The 19803-nt window shown below is 52.1% G+C and overlaps 1 protein-coding gene across 1 annotated transcript in view; it reads right to left on the bottom strand.

Annotated features, from left to right (window-relative positions):
- Nucleotides 1–19803, bottom strand: part of ABCC3 (ATP binding cassette subfamily C member 3) — a 47136-nt gene that overhangs the window by 1245 nt on the left and 26088 nt on the right. Inside the window, 14 exon segments of the mRNA XM_058284990.1 lie at nt 969–1163; nt 4012–4193; nt 4737–4895; nt 5009–5094; nt 5097–5136; nt 8546–8647; nt 9289–9415; nt 9560–9759; nt 12535–12845; nt 13034–13241; nt 13346–13490; nt 13699–13798; nt 14717–14909; nt 15187–15354. Of these exon segments, the coding sequence (XP_058140973.1) occupies nt 969–1163; nt 4012–4193; nt 4737–4895; nt 5009–5094; nt 5097–5136; nt 8546–8647; nt 9289–9415; nt 9560–9759; nt 12535–12845; nt 13034–13241; nt 13346–13490; nt 13699–13798; nt 14717–14909; nt 15187–15354 (2216 nt within the window).

The following is a 19803-nucleotide window of genomic DNA, read 5'->3' on the forward strand; positions in this document are numbered from 1 at the left end:
TACTCTCTGACTCCCTACCTCCCGGGCTCCTGGGCTCCTGGAAACAGGTCCTGAAAAGGAGTATTTCTATGGACATTACTACCTGGCTACTACCCAAACTGGAGCCCAGGAAACTGCCACCTGCCTTTCCATCAACCCACAAAGCAGGCCTTTAATGGCTTCTCATTGCTCTTAGGCTCTCCTTCTCAGTGTCCCAACTCCTTTAGTGTCCAGCTGACCTTGGCCACCCTGTGTGGACTTGCTTCGTCTGGCCTACAACTAAGTAGACCCCTGCTTTTTTTCCTGCAGGCTCTAATTACATGTTCACTGGTGTGATTATTAAATTAATTTCTCCCTGTCTCACTAGGAGGTATGAACTCCCAAACCTCAAGGTCAGTCTGAGCCTCCCATGTTCAGGCTGCTGGTGAATGAACAGCTCTTCTCAGTCCTGGACCCAGTGCCCAGAACAATCACCCTCTCTTCTCTTCCAGGTGGGACCCTGGATGCGAGTGGGGTGGGTGGGGATGGAACAGGGATAGGTAGGGCCAGGCATTCTTGGCTCTGCTGGCAATATGAGGACCCTTCCAAGAGAGGGACAAAGGCTCGTGATTTGCCCTGTGGCTATCCCCCACTATTTTTACTGGATAAAGGAAGGCCTGGTGATATAGTCCCACCATTCTTCAACAGAGCCTTCCTCGAGCCTTCCATCTCCTCCTCTGGCTCAGGGTTCTCACCCCTGGTATCTCCAAGGGGGCCAGCCTGCCAGGCCAGCACCAGCACACTTCCTTGAGGCTTCTGAGCCCCCAGCCCCCTCCCCTCAGCCTCTGCACCACTCCTTGGCATTTGGGACAAGGAGGGAACAAGACTTAGGTTTTCCTTTTGGCTGAGTGGCCTGCCCGCCCAAAGAAGCCGTAAGATTCCCAGCATCAGGCCCCTTCCCTCATCCTTAGAGCCTACGAGGTCCCCCATGCCCGGTGCCCACACCCCACCTGGTGTAGTCCATGATGGTGTTGAGTCGGTGTGCAATGGTCAGCACGGTGCGGGTCTCAAACTGGGTGCGGATGGTGGCCTGGATGAGGTCATCTGTCTCCAGGTCGATGGCAGCGGTGGCCTCGTCCAAAATCAGGACACGGCTCTTGTGGAGTAGGGCTCGGGCCAGGCACACAAGCTGCCGCTGGCCGACGCTGAAGAGGGGAAGGCAGGCATGTCCAGCCTGGTGCCCCTGGCCTGCCTCCTACCCTTGCTCCCAGCCCGCTTCTGTTTCCAATCTTTCCCAATGGTCCAGGACTGGCTTGCTGTCTAACACTTCCATTTCCCACAGCCCAGACCTCCAGAAAGCCACAGCAGAGGTGTGGACACCACGGATGATGAGGAGCCTTGGGGGTGAAGCTGGTGCTCAGCAACACTGTGAAAGCCCCCAGTCTGTCTTTGGCACCTCCCACCTCCACTCTCTGTACCTTTTCCCCATCCATGCCCCTCAACTAGTGCATGATGTTTCCCTGCTGCATCCCACCGGGCATTCACACCTTAGTAAGAATGTGCTTAATTGGCTCTTTCCGGGTATTTACATATAAGCCTCACTGCACTACCTTGCGGCGCCTAACAGTACCTAATTCAGACAGGCATCTGTCATCCCCATGAGGAGTAGAGCAGGGCTCTTATGGGGACAAGGAAGGGGTAGGTCAGGAGAGGATCCCAGGAATTCCTCTAGTCACTGGGGAGGTGGAGGAGGGGCAGGACACGTACCTTCAACCTTCCATCTTGGGAGCCAGAGCCAGTGGACAAAGCGAGGCTGTGTTACCAACCACGGAGGCTACTGCACCCCCACACCCAAGGACAAATACCTCAGCCCTTCCCAAAGGAGTGAGTCACCCGAGCTGAAGTGAAGGCCAGACTCTTCTCTGGCCCATTGCCACAACTAATGAAGGTTTTGGCAGCAGAATGAGCCACCAGATAGAACTCGGCTGATTTATGGTGGGACTGGCACAGGACACAGGTTGTACTTGAAGTGGCTATCAGCTTAGTGATGGAGGAGGGGAGCTAATTCCTGTCTCAGGTGCTGTTGGGAGCCTGTGTGTTTGTGTGTGGATGCTGATAGCCAAGGAGCAAGCCCGGGGAGGAGAGGAGAGGGAAAACAGCCAGGGGGCGTGGGCTCTGGAGAGCCCATGCTGGTCCCCCAGCCACCCCCAAAGTAGTTATATAAGTGAAATCCTGCTAAAATACACTTCAGCCTTAAAAGGCCATCTGGGTGGCAATGGACCTCCACTGCCTGCCTGGGTGAGGGAGCTGCCTAGGGCAACGCGGAAAGGTTTGGGCAAAAGCCCCCGCTTTCCTGACTCCTGCCCTGCCCCTCTGCCAGCTGAGCAGCTTTGGGCAAATAATTTCAAATTTCTGAGCTTCACTTCCAGCCCACATGACTGTGGTGGGATTAAACAAGATAATGGCGGGCAAAGAACTTCAAACACTTTTAAGTACTGAGATATAAAAAAGAAAAAATATTTTGAGATGCAAAGAGGGTCCAGAGGTATAAACTGAGTATAAAAAAAAATAGAAGGAAGAAGACCTAACGTTTAACAGGAGAGTTAGCCAGGCTAAGTGCTTTCCATTTCATTACAACAACCCTAAGACTTGGTCTGTCCAATACGGCAGCCAATGGCCACATGTGGCAATTGAGCACTTGCAACGTGCCAAGTCTGAAATAAGTGCTGTATGTGTAAAATACATACCACATTTCAAAGAGTAAGAAAAAAAAAAGCAAAATATCTCCTTAATAATTTTGATATCAATTACATGTTGAAATGAAAACCTATTAGATATATTGGATTAAATAAAATATGCTGGAAAGTGGATGTAGCTCAAGCAATTGGGCTCCCATCTACTATACGGGAGGTCCCAGATTCATTTCCTGGCACCTCCTGGTGAAAGCAAGCTGGTCTACACTACAGAGAGCTGACGGTCCATGCCATGGAGAGCTGGTGCAGCAAGATGATGCAATAAAGGGAGATGCAGAGGAGAGACAGACCAGGGAGCTGAGGTGGTTCAAGTGATTAAGTGCTTCTCTCCCACACCAGAGGTTCCGGGATCGGTTCCCAGTGCCTCCTAAAAAGAAAGACAAGAAGAAAAGACAAGCAAACATGGAAAGAACACACAGTGAACAGAGAGCAGACAGCAAGTACAAAATCAATAAGGGGGGGGGGAAGAAAAGAAAATGTGCTATTAAAATTAACTTTACTTTTCTCTTTTTTACTTTTAAAAATATGACTACTAGAAATACTTAAATACATACATACATATATACATATAATGACTCATATTACATTGTTATTGGACAGCATGGTGCTAAGAGGTATGGACTATTATTACGCCCATTTTGGAGTGAAGGAAAAAGAGGCATAGAGAGGTTAAGCAACTTATCCCAAATCACATGGCTAACCCAGTAAGAATTGCCTCCTGGCCCTAACTCATGCACAGCCCAAATTGAGATATAAAATCAGGCCAGCTCTGGAGAGGACACAAGAAGGTCCTGGGAGCACACTTCACCCACTCCTGAACTTCAGGTTAGATTGCACCCACCTGTGATTTCCCTAAAGCACTGCGGGCTACTCCCTGCGGTCACCTGATCCACAGGTTTAGTCCAGAGCCCCTTCCCCAGGCCAAGCGCAGCACCAAAACCTCACATGACAATACTGAAGGGAGTTTTGGACTCTTCCAGACCAGGTTCAAATCCCAGTCACGGCTTCTCCCAGCTTTGTGACTTTGGCCAAGCCCCTTATCCTATGAGCCTCAGTCTCATCTGTGAAACGGGGTCATGGACCGCCTCTGGGGTTCATGTGAAGAGTCAGTGAAGCAGCACACAGCGTGTGGCCCTCAGAGTATGCTCAGTACAAAACCACCTATGCCCCCAGACCAGACCGGAGTGTGGAGGGAAGGGGGACCTGGCCTCAACTCTGTGGCACTTGATGCCAGCCCCTCGGGGGACCCCGGGCTTGGGTGAGGGCTGCTGTTTCTGCCCCGCCCTCTCCCCGCTGTTACCTGAGATTCTCCCCGCCCTCGGAGCACTGGAAGTTGAGGCCAGCCGGCTGGGAGCTCATGAACTGGGAGCTCATGAACGCGTGCAGGTGGGACAGCTCCAGGGCCCGCCACATGTCCTCCTCCGAGTAATTGCCGAAGGGGTCCAGGTTCATACGCAGGGTCCCTGAGAAAAGGAAGGGGTCCTGGGGACAGCAAGGCCTCAGGGGGAGGCAGCTCAAGCCCTCGAGGAGCCATGGACTCCGAGGCCAGGAAAAAAGAGAGGGACTGAGGTCATAGCTTCCCCACCTGTCCCCTGCCCTGCAGGTCCCAGGCAGTGGCTAAGGAGACAGAAAAATTGCCTGCGGGAAAGTGATAAACCTCAGCTTTGCCAATCACAGAGTCCTCTATTAAAGCAGGAACTGAAGCCCTAATCTGACTCCAAAATGCCCAGTCGGCAGAAAAAAACACCCCAGAGGAGCCAGAAAACGTGAAAGAGAATTCAGAGCTGTGCCGCAAGGAGACCAGGACTGATGTCTCCGCGGAGGCCTGTAGGTCCTGGCGCCACTTATGCGGGGTCCGGGGGCCTGCGGGGGCCAGGTGCGCGCCCCTTCCAGATCCGCGCTCCCGGCTCTCCGGGCCCCAGTCTCAGAGGCTGAGGTCCCAACCGCTGTCCCCGGGCTCCAGCACAGAGGTGGGCCGGCCCCACGGTCGGTGGTCGGGGAGGCCAGCCCTCGGCAGGCCCCAACCTGGGGGATGATGGTCAGCCGGGAGCGCAGGTCGTGGAGTCCAATGCGGGCCACGTTATGGCCGTCGACGAGCATTTCACCGCACGCCGCCTCCAAGACGCGGAAGAGGCAGAGCGCCAGGGACGACTTGCCAGCCCCAGAGCGGCCCACGATCCCCACCTGGAGGGCGCGGGGAGGCGGCTGTCAGTGGGCAGCCCAGGGGTCGGGAGGGGAGGGGAGAGCAAGGAGAGGAGGGGACCCGTGCTGCCCACCAGGGCTTCGCCCCCGCCTACCTTCTCGCCACTGCGCACGCGCAGACTCAGGTCCTTCAGCACCAGCTCCAGGCCCGGCCGGTAGCGCACGGAAAAGTTCCGGAACTCCAGCGCTCGGGTGGGCGGCTGCCCTCGATCAACCAGGGGGCCTGGCGAGAGGGGCAGGCGGGCTGTGCTGCAGGGGCCCTGCTCCCCCAGCCCTCTCCCACTTTTCAGCCTGCCTCTCTCCCAGGCCCCTTCACACTCACCTGCCTGGTTTCTTGGGGGAGGGCCCTGGTTGGCCCAGCCTAGCAGCTCAACAAATCCTCTAGCCCTCCGGCTTTATTCCCACACCCACTCCAGAACTTCCCTCTCCTGTCCCCTCCCGCCTCTCCTGTGCCCCGAGTTCCCGAGGTGCCTTATTCCTGCCTGCCCTAGACGCTCACGCCTGTCACGCCCCTCCTGAGGCTTGTCCTCCAGCGTGGGGAGGCACAGGATCAGCAACTGCTCAAATCCATATTGTGTAAGAAGGTGGTAAGTGCTTGGGGGGAGGGGACGAAGTGTCTTTTGTGGTGCAGCATGGAGGCCAGGGAAGGCTTCCCGGAGGAGGTGGTATTTGAATAAAGACCTAAAGGAGAGGGGAAGCAGACTTGGCCCAATGGATAGAGGGCGTCTGTGGTTCAAACCCCAGGCCTCCTTGACCTGTGTGGAGCTGGCCCACACGCAGTGCTGATGCACCCAAGGAGTGCCATGTTATGCGGGGGTGTCCCCCATGTAGGGGAGCCCCACGCACAAGGAGTGCGCCTGTAAGTATAGCCGCCCAGTGAGAAAGAAAGTGCAGCCTGCCCAGGAATGGTGCCACACACATGGAGAGCTGACACAACAAGATGATGCGACAAAAAGAGATTCCCAGTGCCGTTGATAAGGATAGAAGTGGTCACAGAAGAACACACAGCAAATGGACACAGAGAGCAGACAACTGGGGGGGGGGCGGGGGAAGGACGGAGGAGAGAGGTCAAGCAAGTGGCTATCTGGGGAAAGGCCATTTCAGGCAGAGGGACCACAGCAAATGCCTCTAGGTGTGTTCTGGGGCACAGAGAGAAAGATGAGAGATGGGAAGATGAGGCAGCAAGTGGCGCCATCATGTAGGGCCCACAAGCCATTTTAATACCATGTTCGTTTGTTTGCTTTGAGATTCAGACCATCAGAAGGCTGCGCACAGAGAAATGATGTGAGTTGATATGCTTTTAAAGGTTCCCTCTGGCTGCCAAGAGGAGGATGACAGGGAAGAGGAGGAGGGCAGAAACTGGGAGACCAGTTAGAAGGCTGCTGTAATAATCAGGGCATGAGATGATGGTGGCTTTGAGACAGGCATCGGCCGTAATTCGTGAGGCCCAGTGCAAAATGAAAACACAAGGTGCCTTGTTCAAAAACTATTAAGAATTTTGAGGTGGCAACAGCAGAGAATGAAATCACGCGTGGGGCCCTTCTAACGCAGGGCTCTGCACACCGTGACCCTAGCCCTGCTTCAAGGCAGGGAAGCCAGACTGCCGGCAGTCACAAAGCAGAGTACCTTGAGAGGCAAAGAAAAGAATGGGCAGCAGCCGTAAGAAGAGCTGCCCAGCGCGAAAGAAAGTGCAGCCTGCCCAGGAATGGCACCGCACACACGGAGAGCTGACACAACAAGATGACGCAGCAAAAAGAGACACAGATTCCCGTGCCGCTGACAACAACAAAAGCGGACAAAGAAGAACACGCTGCTAATGGACACAGAGAACAGACAACTGGGGCGGGGGAGGGGCAGAGAAAAAAAAAAGAATGGGCAGCAAAGTTGAGAACAGGATCTATAGGATAAGGGGAAGGTGTCATGTGTGTAGACGGGAAATGGGAATGTTAGACATGAAGAGGGAGAATGTGAAGAACGCTGGATGGGGGAGATGATGGGGGGTGCCTGGGGAAGGCAGGGGTTGGCTGCGGGCCAGGCTGGGGGCCCTGGGTGGTGGCAGACTGACTGGGTGAGAGCAGCCCACGGGAGGTGCATTTCAAGGCTTGTCTGTCGCTGAGAGATTGAGCTGGATGAGAAGCCGGGAGGTCACTGGTGAGCAGTTTCAAGTGCAGGGATAGGAAGAGAAAACAGACTGTAGCAGACAGATGAGTAAATGGGAGATGAGGGAGTGGAGAGAGCATATGTAGGCTACACTTTAAAACAAATTTTACGATGATGGAGAGCAGAGACATGGGGTGGGATGTAGTGTAAGGAAGGGTATGCTTGGCCTAGAATGAGAGCTATGGTAGCATGTTTTTGCACATGATTGGGACCCATCCAGCAGAGGTGGCAGGCTTGATTGAGGAAATGAAGTGCTTTAGCGGCCATGAGAAGAGGACAAGGGACTGGACTTGGAGACAAGGAGGGGCATTTCCTGTTCCAAGAGACAGAAAGAAGGTAAAGAAGGCACAGAAGGTCTGCAGGGAGGAGGGTTAAAGGAGCTCTCGTCTCATAACCTGTCTTCTCACTCAAACGTCAGGCAAGGTCAACAGCTGAAGACAAGGGAGAAGGACATGTACAGATTTTTTGAGGTAAGAGTATTGGAAACAGATCTTCCTGAAAATGGGAACACATGCTTACTGAAGAAGCACAGAGGGAAGGCCCAGCAGTGAGGCGTGGTTTTGCAGTAAAATCCATGATGATCTCCAGCAGTGTTTTAGCTGCTTAGTGCAGGTATGAAGGTAGATAAATGGGCCCAGCTGGGGTTGGGGGTTTATAGATGAGTATAACTGGGAGACGGAGAAAGGCAAGGAGCTGAGAGCATATGCGTTAATGGAACATAGACTCTAGGCTGGACAGGAGGGAAGTGAAAACAGAAAGATCCAATGGACAGAGACCACAGGATTGAAGGTCTCAGTGAGGACTAAGTACTGTAACCACTGGAGGACTTGGGAGGGAAGGGATGGGGTGGTCCAAAAGAGGGATGTTGACACTGACATCTCAGAGACGGTACAGCCTTGGGTACAAAGACGTCTAGGGTATGATGGTGGGAGGGAGCAGGTAGAGAAAAGTCTAAACCCCATGGTAGAAGACAACTCCCAACAAAGGGCATGCTGTCCCGCCTCTGCTCCTACCGCCGGACTGATGTCTTCGGCTGGTGTGCTTACCTTTCCCCTGCGCTGCTCCATGCCACCATCTTACCCGATCCATCAAAACCTGCCTGGCCTTCAAGCCTCAGCTCACCTCCCCGATCCCCCTTGCGGAACGAGCCCTCCTTAGCTGTCCTCTTTGAGTACGCCACCCCAGAGCTTTTCTCATCCACGGCAGAGTCCTCAAGCATGTCTTACCTCTCCCACTAAAATCAGAATCTGCTTGAGAACAGAACCTGTCTCTTGCTCAACTCTGAACACTCTACCGCTCCCCACATAGCGCCAGACCTCTGGTTGGAGCTCGTCAAGGGCTGAATGGGCAAATGAGTGAACGAGCCACCTGAACAATTACTTGGCCTTGGTGTGCAGGGATGGTGGGCGGCCAAGCACCCTTCCCCAGCTATTCCAGATTCCCCGCAGCCCCGGGCGCATCCCAGGACCCACCTCAGTCTCCGTCTTGGTGTACTCCTTGACTCTCTCCACAGCTACAATGTTAGACTCCAAGTCCAACATCATCCTCACCGTCCAGGTCAGATTCGATGTCACCTGGCCAAAGGGACTGGGTCATGGGCAGGAAGAACGTTCCCCCTTTCCCCCCAGTGTCTTTGGGAAGAGTTCAGATTCTTTGCGCATGCTTCTATCCCACCCCTGACCCAGGCAGACCTTCGCAAGCCCATGGGTATGCCACCTGGGGTTCCTCAGATGTAACCAAGGATGACCTACGTTTACTATGCCTAGGACATCCGTGGGAATCGTGTTAAAATGCAGTTTCTGATTCAGTAGGTCTGGAGTGGAACCTGAGAGTCTGCATTTCTGACAAGTTCCCAGGTGACATTCCTTCCTCTGCAGACTCGTGGATACAGGGTGTATTCCAGCCCTAGACTCCCCTGCCCAGACCTTTGTCAGGGGTGCCCTTCTATATCCTGCCCCCGGACAGGACAAGTTCTGTTTGTCCTTTGGGGTCAAGCTCCAAGATCATTTCTCCAACACCCCAACGCAGAGAAACCCCTCCCAGTTCTACCCCCACAAAGCCCTGCTCACACTGCATTGCAATCCCTGCTATGTCTCCCCACCCTTCTCTGTGAGCTTCTCAGGAGCAGAACTTGATTGGGGCAGAGAGAGTTCAGGACCTGCTTGGGACTCGGCCCCAGTGCTGGCCCTGCTCTGGGGTCCAGGGCCTTCCATACCTTTAGGGCATATGTCACAGAAAGACCCACAAGCCCAGGAGTCAGGCTGCCTCTCCCTAGCACGGTGAACAGTGCAGCAAAGAGCACGACACAGCTCCCTAGAAACTCCACTCGGATGCCCGGCCACCTGTGTGAGGGGTTAGACAAGGAGGAAGAGAGGCAGTGCGGGAAGGGGGCAGCTTAGGGCGAAGGCGAGGCCAGGGCCCAGGACACCGGGGCCTCCAGCAGAAGCCCCAGTGGGAGCTCCTGGGGACGGGCTGAGGCTGCTGACCGGTTGGAGACATTGTAGAGGTAGCAGCTCTGCTGGTTGGTGTCCGACTTAACATCACAGATGGCCTCAAAGTCTTGGCAATGGCCGTAGGCCCGGATGACGCTGGCGCCTGTCACCGTCTCAGAAAAGTGGGAGTAGATGGGTGAGCGGCTGACCGATTCCAGCCGCTTCAGTTGCCGTGACGTGCGCACATAGTAGTGCTGGCAGGACGGAGGAAAGGACCTGGGTTCGGGGCTGTGGAGCCCTCAGTTCAGTCCTGCATACCCGCTGAAACCATCCATTTCCCGAGGGGGCCTCCTTCCTGCCAGCGGCAGCCCCCCGTGAGACCTGCACCCTTCTCCCACAGTCAAGAACTCAAGACTTAGAGCGCTGATGCAGCTCCCTGACTCGTTCCAGCCTGTCCCTCTGTTCATCTCTGTTTAGTCTCCCAGGCCACTTCCTCCATGAAGCCTTTCCCCAGTCAGCAGGTATCTCCTAACCTCTATATGATTACAACACTGAACTTGCTTGCCCTCTTTTTTTTTTTTTTCAGAATACTTTAAAAAAAATTTTTTTAAAGGTACTTAGATTACATAAATGTTACATTAAAAATGTAGGGGAGGGAAGTGGATGTGACTCAAGTGATTGAGCTCCCGCCTACCACATGGGAGGTCCTGGGTTTGGTTCCCGGTGCCTCCTGGAGAAGGCAAACAAGACAGCGAGCTGGCATGATGGGCTGGTGTGGTGAGCTGACACAACAAAATGATGCAACAATGAGACACAAAGATGAAACATAAGGAGAGCCCCATAAAGCAGGGAATGGAGATGGCTCAAGTGATTGAGCATCACTTTCCCACATGGGAGGTCCCAGGTTTGGTTCCCAGTGCCTTCTAAAGAGAAGACGAGCAGACACAGAGAGCACACAGCGAGTGCAAACAATGAGGGAGGGTGGATTAAATAAATAAAATAAATCTTAAAAAAATATGTAGGGGATTCCCATATGTCCCATTCCCTACCCCTCTCACATTTTCCCACATTAACAACATCCTTCATTAATGTGGTATGTTACAAATGATGAACACATATTGGAGCATTGCCACTAAGTGTGGATTATAGTTTATATTATAGTTTAAACTCTCTCCCACATAATTTTGTAAAATATGTAATGGCCTGTATCTGTCATTGCAATGTCATTCAGGACAATTCTATGTCCCAAAAATGCCCCCATATTACACTTATTTTTCCCCTTTCCGTCCCCTCAGAATGTCCAGTGGTCACTGCATTCACATCAATGATAACAGTTTAGCCATTGCTAGAATAACAAAAAGTCTATAGTAGAATAACAGTAAATCTACTCTAGTCCATCATTCATTCCCCAATCCTGAGGATGCTGGGATGGTGATGCCACTGTGCCTCTAATTGAGAGGGGGCTTAGATACCATGGGGCAGATGGATGGGACAATCTTGCTTGCAGTTTAGACTCTCTCTGTTCTTTGGGATGGTTGCTGTCCACCATCATTTCCTTGTTAGTTGTCTTGGGTCAGTCCAATGAACTTGCGAGTAGGTGCTGCAACTCAGTTGAAATTCAGGGCCCGATTAGCACATGGAAAGCCCAAAGATTTAAGTCTCTTGGACACAGACCTATCAACTCTAGTACTAACTATAGGTTCAGATATAAAGGGCAGAAGAGTCATGTGTAGGGAAACCACAACTGAGTCCAAATCTATCACACTGGGGAACATGAATTTCAAAGTAGGACCCACTGGCAGGGTGCCAAACACCTGAGCTGTCAGCCCTGCCTGTAGTATGTGGTTGTCTCTAGAGCCCAAGGAGCATGGCTCTTTGGGGGTAGTATCTACTTTGGCTGTCAAAGAGATCCTGCTGAGACGTGCATATGCGTAACCTCTGGAATGACCTCCTAACTCACTTTGAAGTCTCCTAGCCATAGAAACTCATTCGTCTCTACCCTTTCCCCCTTTTGGTCATCTTTTTCCAATTAGTTGCATTGCTAGTTGGTGCTTGGTAGTAATCTTGGTGCCAGGGAGGCTCATCCCCAGAGTCACATCCCACACTGGGGGGAAGGTATATGCTGAGTTTGGCTTAAAGAGAGGTGACTTGACCTCTTAAGTCAGTGACTTCACCTATCTCCACTTAGGAACCCTGGCAACACGTTCATACAGTCAAATGTTTTTGTAAAAATTTGCAAAAGAAAAATTTGGCTCCTTTTTCTTAAAGAGCCTCATTCTGCAATTGTTTAAGCTCCAGTCCCAGAAAAACATGATTCAGCCTCCACTTTCCATCCTCCCTCCTGTGGGATCTAAGATGGTCTGGGCAGACTGTGTCTCTGAGTCTCCCTGCCTCAGACGAGCTGGAGCCCAGAGCACCCTCTCCATACTCAGGTCTGAGCTTCTTTCCACTTTGTGGATGACCCACAGTGAATGATTAATTAATTGCGGGACAGCCTTTTGTGGTTAGCTGTATCTGTATATTATAACCTATTTCTGTTAAAAACATCCATATGCATGTGTAAACACATATACGTCTAAGGATGTATACGAAGTTGGGAAGAATATGTCCCAAACTGTTCATGTTTTATTTAAAAATAGCCAATGAGAAGTAGCTCCAGGGCCAGATACAATTTACCTGAGTGCATCATTTTATCCGTGACCCTGTGGGTAGGCTCTGTGATTATCGAGAATTCACAGGTCAGGAAAATGAGTTCCAAAGAGGTGAAGTAACTTAACTACTGCTTCTAAAAAAACCCAGTGGCCAGGGTGGGAGCCTGATCTTCCAGTGCCCACCCAGAGTGGACTGCAAGTCCATCCACTCACCCTGTCCACCCAGGAGCTGCACCCACGCATGAGCCCCGTCCACCAATGAGCCGCACCCACCTGTGAACCCCATCCATCCACGTACCCAGTCCTCTCGCAAGCCCCGTCCACCTGCCAGCCCCATCCACCCATTCTCCCCATTCACCCATAAGCTGCGGTCACTACCTGCACAAGGATGTAGAGGGCCACCAGCGGCAGGGTGACCACAGAGAAGAGCGGCGTGCTGATCAGGATGACCGCGAGGCTGGAGACGGAGTTGCACGCGGCATTGAGCAGCATGAGCATGATGGGCATCAGGACTTCATCCATGACGTAGATGTCCTTGGAGAAGCGGTTGAGGATACGGCCCGAGGGTGTCGTGTCGAAGAAGGACTGTGGTGAATGCATCTGGTTGTGCAGCAGGGCCCGGTGCAGCAAGCGCGCTGCCTGGACGCTGCCCACCGCCATTATGAGGGCAGAGAGCGTGACCAGGAGCCCTGGTTGGGGAGGCAGAGGGCGGGCTTGCTCACCTGGGCACAGGGTGGGGAAGGAGGCCAGGCTGAGATGACAGATGGCCTGGGAGGGCTGGGGAGGCTCCAGGCAGGGGCATGGTTTGGGGGATGCCGCAGCCCAGAGGTGAGGAAGGGCCCTTGGGGGCCCCTCCCAGGCACCCCCACAGGCTCACCTTGCAACACCCCCAAGGTGGCATAGACTCCCAGCCTCAGGGAGGTGTTGTTCTGTCGGCCGTCCACCACGGGCTCGTTGGTCCAGGCACTGAGCCACATGTCGGCCCCTATAGCGGTAGCACCTTGAACTCCAAACATGAGATGGGCGGCCAGCATGGTCCAGACCCCCATCGCCTTGGCGTAGTCCCAGTACACACTCAGCTTCACCTGCAGCCGTGGCCACAGTGGGCAGGAACAGAAGATTCCCGTCAGCCCGACCCCTGCCGGGGGCCTGTTTACCCCGGCCAGGCCCCCTCGGCCACCCCACTCACGTTGCCCATCTCCGCCTTCTCCTCCTGGACCAGCACCCTGCTCGCCTTCGCCTCTGTCGCCTGCACCACCTCTGCTGGGCCCAGGCGTCTCCGGGGCCCAGACGAACCCCGGCCTTCCCCTTCCGAGGACATGGCGCTCAGCTGCCTGCAGAGAGAGCTGGTCGGGACCCGCGGGATGGGGCTGGGTGGGCTCCAACACAGTGTCAGGACAGGCTCCCCAGAGGAAGGTTAAGGCTGCAGCCAGAGGCCCCGGGTGTGAGTGTCGGGGAGAAAGCCCAGCTGCACCCCTCCTGGCAGGGCTTGGGACGCCCGAGTCCAGTCCTGGAGGGGGCTGGGAGCTCTCAGGGGCTCACCTCGTGAACTGCTTCCGGACCTCCCAGGTGACTGGCGCACTATCTATCAGGTTGGGGTGCCTGCTAAGTGTGTCCTCCTCATCCTCCAGATCCTCCAAGACTGCAGCAGGAGGAGAGAGGAGACAGACGGTGGCCAGCTCACCTTGTAAGCCCCTCGCATCCCCCAATCCCCATTCTGATGAAGGAGCCTGAATGGCAAAGCCTGAGAGAAAATGAGAGGGATTGAAAGGGCAGCAAGAACGACTTAGGTTAGACAATGAGAAAAACTTCCCATCAGGGACTATGGAAAGAGGGACCCAAATAGAAGAAGGGTCACTGGCTCCCTGAATGACCGCAGGCAGTTTTCTGAATTCTCTGAGCTGAGGTTCCCCAAATGTAAAATGGAGATAATAATAGTACCTACCTCATAGCCTTTTTGTGAGAATTAAAGGAAAGAATGCATGTCAAGTGCTTAGCAAGGGGCTTTGCACTTAGTAAATGCTCAAGACATGTTAGCTGTCTATATGGGTGAAAATACCCTGGAAAAGGTCTATGAGCCATCCCAGAGTTTTGGGGGTGGGGAGCTGGGGACTGGGCTCTAAGATGCTCTCTGAGGGCAGGAACTTTTCATGATTTTTTGCTGCTATATCCCAGTGCCTAGAACAGTGCCTGGAACATGCTTAATAAATACCATTGATAAATAAATGACTTTACCAAGAACTCACACATAAGCAAGACAATTTATCCATGGGGCAGCCCAGCCATATACGCTGGGTCTGGGCCCTTATGCCCTTTGACAGATGGCAAAACTGAAGCTCGGAGACTTGAGCTGTGGCTCCAAGTTCCCACAGTTAGGGAAGAGGAGGAGGTGGGACTTGGCCGTATGCCCAGCTCATTCTCCCTGCGGTGATGTGACTGTTGCGCAGATGGTCTCAGTTTCCAGGCTTCCCTTGTAAAGCACTGGGCCAGCTCAGGGATTCAGATACCTGGTGACAGGTGGGAGGGCACAAGAACACGTAGGGCCAGGGATGGCGGGTACCAGTCCTGCTGTCCTCCTTCGGGTGCTCCTCGTCCTCATTGGGTACACAGTTGTGGATGAAGTTGGCCAAGGAGCTGTTGCACTGCAGCAGGTCCTGGTAAGGGCCCACCTTTGCCACCTGCCCATCAGCCAGCACTATCACCAAATTGGTCTGGGGCAGGAAGCTGATGCTGTGCGTCACTAGCACCCGCGTCTGGGGAGAAAGCAGCAGGCGCTCCTTGCCACCGCCCTCCGCACCTGCCCCCAGCACAGACATGGGGCCGCGGAGCGAGCAGGAGCAGGGACAGGCTTATCCGCGACTCGCCCCACGCTCACTGCCGCCTGCTCAGTGCCCACTGCCGCCCAGACCACCCTTCTGTTCCGTGGGCTTCCCACACCTCCAGGTCTTGCCCCAACCCCTCATCCTCTCCCTGGTTCTCTCCTAGGACGGGAGAGCTCGCCTTTGCCCCTTCGCCTCCTGCGGGCCTCACCTTGCCTGCCAGCATACCCTCTGGCCCGATGACTTGGTCAAAGATATGCTTGGCCACGTGGGAGTCCACAGTTGACAGCGGGTCATCCAGGAAAAAGACGTCGGCGTCACTGTAAACAGCTCGGGCCAGGCTGACCCGCTGCCGCTGGCCCCCAGACAGGTTAATGTCCTGCGGGGAAGGGGTGAGGGAGGTGGGTGCCAGGTGGACGGGGTACAGATAGGCGTGGGATCTTTCAGCAAAGGATCCCTCTACCCTGTGGGATCCAAGCCCCCTCTCGGTCGGAAGCAGAATGGGCATCGCCACCCTAAAATCCTCAAGACTGAGGAATGAATAAACCTAAGGTGGAAACGCAAACATGGGCTAAAGTAGACTTATTATTCTAACAATGGAAGAACTTTTATCACTGATATAAAGGCAGTGGCCACAAGAGGTTCTGAGAGGAAGGAGAAGGAGAATAGGTGTCACACGGGGCATTTCTGGGACACTGAAATTGTTCTCCATTGACACTACAATGATGGATATAGGTCATTATACATTTTATCAAAACATATAAAAATGTGCAGTGCGAAGTGTAAACTATAATTTAAACTCTTGGCCATATTTAGCAGGAATGCTTCAATATGTGTTCATCAGTTGTAACAAATGTACCACACTAATCAAAGATGTCCATGGGGGAAGTGCGGGAGAGGGACGGGGTGGAGTATATGGGAATACCCCCATATTTTTTTATATATTTTTTTATTTTTTGAGGTACCGGGACCAGGGATTGAACCCGGGACCTTGTGTGTGGGAAGCAGGTGCTCAAACACTGGAGCTACATCACCTTCCTACCCCACCCCCTCCTGCTATATTTTTGATGTAACATTTATGTAATCTAAAGCTTCTTTAAAAATAAAATAAAATTTAATAAAACAAGGGAGACCTCTGAATCCACATTTCATAGACCCGGTCCTATCTCCTCGAAGCTCTGAGACACAGAGGAAGGGCTGGTGGCTCTCACAGTCCTCTGGGGCAGAGGAGGGCATCCTCCTCCTTCCTGTCCCTCTAACGTGGTTCGGAGCCCTCCCGGCCGGTGCTGGCATCCCCACGGGCTTGGCTCTGAGTCTTGCCCGGCAGGTAAGGTAAGGGCACCCTCCCGCCTGCCTCCGGCTGCCACCCTGCCTGGCCGGTGTCCCTGCCTGCCGCTTTCATACACTGGGAGGCCGGAAATCCCCAGGAGGCCCTTCACAGGCCTACTAATGGCCTACTGTCCATACGCTTTGCAAACAACTTTCATAACAATGATCCCATTTGCTCCTCACATCAGTCCTCCAAGGGAGGCATCATTAGCCCCACTTTTGAGATGAACAAATTAGAGCCTAAGATGTTAATAACTTTGTCCAAGGCCTTGGGCCATTAAGGGAAGAAGAGAGAATCAGAACCTAGGTCTGATGGCTCCAAGTCAATCCCAGAATGCATCAAACCTTAGATGGCTGAGCCCAGAGATACAGCCTGCTCCCCTGCCACCAGCTTTCCACATTCCCTCTGCAATAAGGCCAGCCCTGTGGGGTTCCCTGAGAAAGTGACCCATGGGGAGAGCAGGTGCATGGTGGGGGCTGGAGCTGCTGGGGAGAAGCAGGGGGACAGAACTGCAGCTGTACTGGCTGAGACCTACATTCATACATTCAACCAACCAGCCTTTAGAGAGTGCCTACTATGTGCTAGACACTAAATCAGGTATATGTGTGTGAGACCAGTTTGGGTCCAGGAGAGAGGGGAGGGAGAGTTGTGTTGTAGGTGGGGAAGTCTTCTGTGGGTTCCCATAACCTTGGGCTCCTACCAAAAATTTTTTCAAGCCCAGTCATTCCCCATTCCCATCATTTCCCCAGACCACCACCCTGCCTCTTCACGGGCCCTGGGCTTCCAAGGCCCCTATCACATTGTAGCCAGTGTGGCTTTTCAAAATACAACTCTGATCCTGTCCCTGCTTAAAACCTTTAGCTGACAAGTTGAACATCAAGATAAGTAATGATAGTCATGGGTTAGAACGTATTGAATCAAATAAGAACCCATATGGAAAGGAATACCCATATTAATATCCCATATTAATATGAATGACTAAATGAATAAGTAAATAAAGGGGAGGGAAGGGAAAGCTTTTCCTTAAGGTAGAATTACAACTAATGATTATACAAGGAATAGAGTTAGAAAATCACCATTGGGCAAACATCTTAGTATACACTGATTCAGGCAAGAAATTAAAACTAGTGGGTAGAGCGAGATGGGGTCTGTCTCCCCACAGAATTTTTGAATAACAAGCAAAAACTGGCAGAACCATCTTTCTCAGAGCTCTGCGGAAAAACAGGTTTCAGTACCTGGGTGTGCACCAAATCAAGAAGAAGCCAACTTTAAAAACGGCAAGAAAACCTTGTGGCAACTTCAACGGGCCTTCCCCCATGCCCTCCCCAGCTTGGTGCAGTGCCAGCCTGCACTTCAGTGCAGGTTGCTGGTCCTGGCTCAGGAGGGAGCAGAGTAACTCTTATGCACATACTGGGGTGCATGCATAGCTGAAACAATCTATTTGGTGGCAACATGAACAAGGACCGTTCCTCTCATGGGTCCCAGAACTTGCTCTGGATGTAGTAGTGCCAGGGCAATTTAACTCTGTAAGAAAATAATCAAACCGTAGCGCCTGGAGCAAAGGATTACTGGTTTTAAGGCATACAATATAATGCCTGGGACCAGTAGGAAAGACTCCAAATTTTCTGGGGGGAGAGGAGCATTTGGAGACTATCCATGTAAAAAGAGGAATTCACAAGGCCATGCACACATGCCCAGGACATGCTCAGAAAAGAACACAGAGGACTCTACACTTTCCCTTTGGGTAGTTCTTTAGGCTCGTTGTAAGTCTGGCTGAGTTCTTAAGGAGAGGACCCACACAGAACCAATGTGCAGAGACTGGGGAAAGGTTTCCTTTCTCTCTTCCCAACTCCCGGCCGCCGCCCCCCCCCCCCCTTTCTTTCATTCACTTTTTGTTACCTCCTGGCATTCAAGGAAATTTCTGTCATAATATTAGATAGATCCAAGCTTAAGGGACACTTAAGTGACAAAATTCCAGAGCTATTAAAATATTCAAATGTCAAGTATACAACAACAACAAAAAATCACTATATATAAAGATACAGAAAATGATGGCCCATTCAAGGGAACAAAATAAAGCATCAGAAACCATCAAGGAAGAAGCCCAGATTTCAGAGGACAAAGTTTTTTTGTTCAAATTGCTAAAGAAAAACAGGCAAAGAACTGTAGGAAATCAGGAAAATAATAGATGAAAATAATGACAATTTCATTAAAGAGACAGAAATCATAAAAAGGAACCTAATAGAAACACTGGAGTTAAAGACAAGAATAACTGAAAGAAAATAACTCCTTAGAGAGGATCAGCAGCAGATTAGAGCTAGCAGTAGGAAAAAAACAGTAAATTTGAAACAGAACAATTGAAATGATCAGTCTGAGAATCAGAAAAAAGAAAGAATGAAGAAAAGGGGACAGAGCCTGAGGGGCCTATGGGACATTGTAGCAGTTTGATATTGTTTATGAATTCCAAAAATAGATTTGGATTATGATTGTGAACTGATCTGTTCCTCTGGGCATATTTAGATTGGATTGGATTCAGAGGTTTCACTTTTACTTGATTAAAAAAATGTTTAAGGGGAAGTGGATTTGGCTCAACTGATAGAGCGTCCACCTACCACATGGGAGGTCCAGGGTTCAAACCCAGAGCCTCCTGACCCGTGTGATGAGCTGGCCCACGCACAGTGCTGATGTGTGCAAGGAGTGCTGTGCCACGCAGGGGTGTCCCCCATGTAGGGGAGCTCCATGCTCAAGGAGTGTGCCCTGCAAGGAGAGCTGCCTCATGCGAAAAAAGTGCAGCCTGCCCAGGAGTGGCACCGCACACATGGAGAGCTGACGCAGCAAGATGATGCAACGAAAAGAGACACAGATTCCCGGTACCACTGGCAAGAATACAAGTGGACACAGAAGAACACACAGCGAATGGACACAGAGAGCAGACAACTGGGGGGGGGGGGTAGGGAAGGGGAGAGAAAAAAATAAAAAATAAATCTTAAAAAAAATGATTAAGGCTTTGATTAGGCTATGTCAGTAGGATAATCCCACCAAGGGGGCAGGGACTCACAGAGAAAAGAATATGGCAGAGAAGAAAGTTAGAGTTTTTAATGCTGGAGCCCCAGGAAGTAAATACACAGAGAAGCAGATACATGAGGAAGGAGAAAAGGCTCCACTAGACATGGCAGAGGCCCTGAGAAGAGAGACGAGCCATTCATCTGAGAGTTTACAGCCAGCCTTGTGGAGAGAACAGAGCAGCTGAGCCCAGAGAGAAAGGAACTCCAGGAGAGAGACAACACTTATCCCACCCTGTAGCTGATATTAGAAGAAGCTGGGACTGTGGAGCCTTAAGAGGAAGAGGAACCCTGAACCCTCGCAGATGTTGGCAGCCATCTTGCTCCAACACATGGAACAGACTTTGGTGAGGGAAGTAACTACACTTTATGGCCTGGTAACTGTAAGCTTCTACCCCAAATAAATACCCTTTATAAAAATCAACTGATTACTGAT

This window comes from Dasypus novemcinctus, chromosome 21 (genome assembly GCF_030445035.2).
Source record: "Dasypus novemcinctus isolate mDasNov1 chromosome 21, mDasNov1.1.hap2, whole genome shotgun sequence".
NCBI classification, from domain to species: Eukaryota; Metazoa; Chordata; class Mammalia; order Cingulata; family Dasypodidae; genus Dasypus; species Dasypus novemcinctus.